We start from the raw sequence: 1,473 nt of genomic DNA, 5'->3' as shown, positions 1-1,473 counted from the left end.
ACTATAAAGGACTAGAAGAAAGTCCTTTATAGTTGCGCGTCGCGGCTATGTAACGTTACATTAGCACGCTTACCTCGTTGGCTTGATGTTGACAGAATTTGCAAAACAGCTTATCACCTGAGTCATAAAAGTCATTAGGATACTGCTCTGCACTCGCTTTTTTGACGACGGTAAAGGAGGGGCAACTAGCATGGAAGCTACGGCTTGTAAACACGCTGGAGCTTGTAAACACGCTGGAGCGACTGACCCCCAGTAATGTTTCCTCTCCACAAAACGTTCCATTCAGTGAACGCGGATTTCTATGTCCGTTGTGTTGTTTTGATGTGTCTTCTTCTGTGACGTTTATGGTGTTCAAACAGTGGTTGAGGTGCTTTACCACCACGATCTGGATTCGACCTCTTCGTCGGGTCGCTTCACGCTCCGAACCGTGACGCCCATACCGTGACTTCACGGGACGAATACACGTACCGCGACACCCCTAACTGTGACATATTCTTCTTAATTCTTTCTTTCTGTCTGTCCTTCTCTCCCTTTCTGTCTCTCTTCCAGGATCGGTCCTTACATGGAATCTTCCATTACTCTTCAAAAGAACGGATGACCGAATATGAAATGGCTGTCGTGATCGGTCAGGCCTTAAAGCTGCCCACCTCGCACCTCATACCTGTAAATACTGATACTCCTAATTACAAAATGTATATGAATGTACTGTATTGTACATTACCCGACTATGCATTAGCGATCAGCTATGTGGTAAATGTAGAAATAACACAGAACAAAAATGCAAAATGCCACTTTTGGGCTTTTGTATTTGCATTTTATTTTTAATGAATTTGGGTTTTTCAAATTTGCAAAGCGTTTTGGATATGCAGTTTGTTCGACACCTCTCGGCCACCGTACTAAACATCTCTCCTCTCCCCTCCTTTCCTCTCCTCGTCACACCTCTCCTACTCCTCCTTTCGTCTCCTCTCCTCTAGTCCTCCTCTGTCGACCTCCCGCTCGACAGACAGCTGACGTGTTCCCGGCTGGAGATGCTGAATCTCAGTGTGGAGCCTCGACTCTTCAGCTCCGCCATCGAAGACTGTAAGCTGTGGCGTTTTCTGCCTGAAAAACAATACAAACAGACAGCCTTTTCCACTGACTGACAGACAGACAAGACAAGACAGGCAGACTGAAAGACAGGCAGACTGACAGACAGACAGACTGACAGACAGACAGTCTCCCGTAGACAGACTGACAGAAAGACAGTCTCCCATAGACAGACAGGAAGACTGACAGAAAGAAAGAAAGACAGACAGGCAGGCAGACTGACAGACAAGACGACTGACAGACAGTCTTCCACTGACAGTCCAACAGACAGAGACTGACTACTTTCTACTACGAAAACACTAAAAAGAACACACACACCAGTGCACATTACTGCATCTGCTGTATTTGCTGGTTCAAAACTAGTACAACCCTGTATTAGTTTAATGT

The 1,473-nt window shown here is 45.8% G+C and overlaps 1 protein-coding gene across 1 annotated transcript in view; it reads left to right on the top strand.

Annotated features, from left to right (window-relative positions):
- The window catches only part of LOC310798158 (ATP-binding cassette sub-family A member 2-like), a gene marked incomplete at both ends in the record, with an annotated part of 105,623 nt that extends 104,481 nt beyond the window's left edge, over window positions 1-1,142 (top strand). Inside the window, 3 exon segments of the mRNA XM_083660633.1 lie at window positions 360-427; window positions 550-663; window positions 975-1,142. Coding sequence (XP_083516759.1) covers window positions 360-427; window positions 550-663; window positions 975-1,142 — 350 coding nt within the window.
- Between the last annotated feature and the right edge of the window lie 331 nt (window positions 1,143-1,473).

The sequence above is a fragment of the Poromitra crassiceps genome (genome assembly GCF_964638095.1).
Source record: "Poromitra crassiceps genome assembly, chromosome: 25".
Taxonomy (NCBI): domain Eukaryota; kingdom Metazoa; phylum Chordata; class Actinopteri; order Beryciformes; family Melamphaidae; genus Poromitra; species Poromitra crassiceps.
Note: the sequence above shows the minus strand (reverse complement) of the source record. Positions and strands in the feature narration are given on the sequence as shown.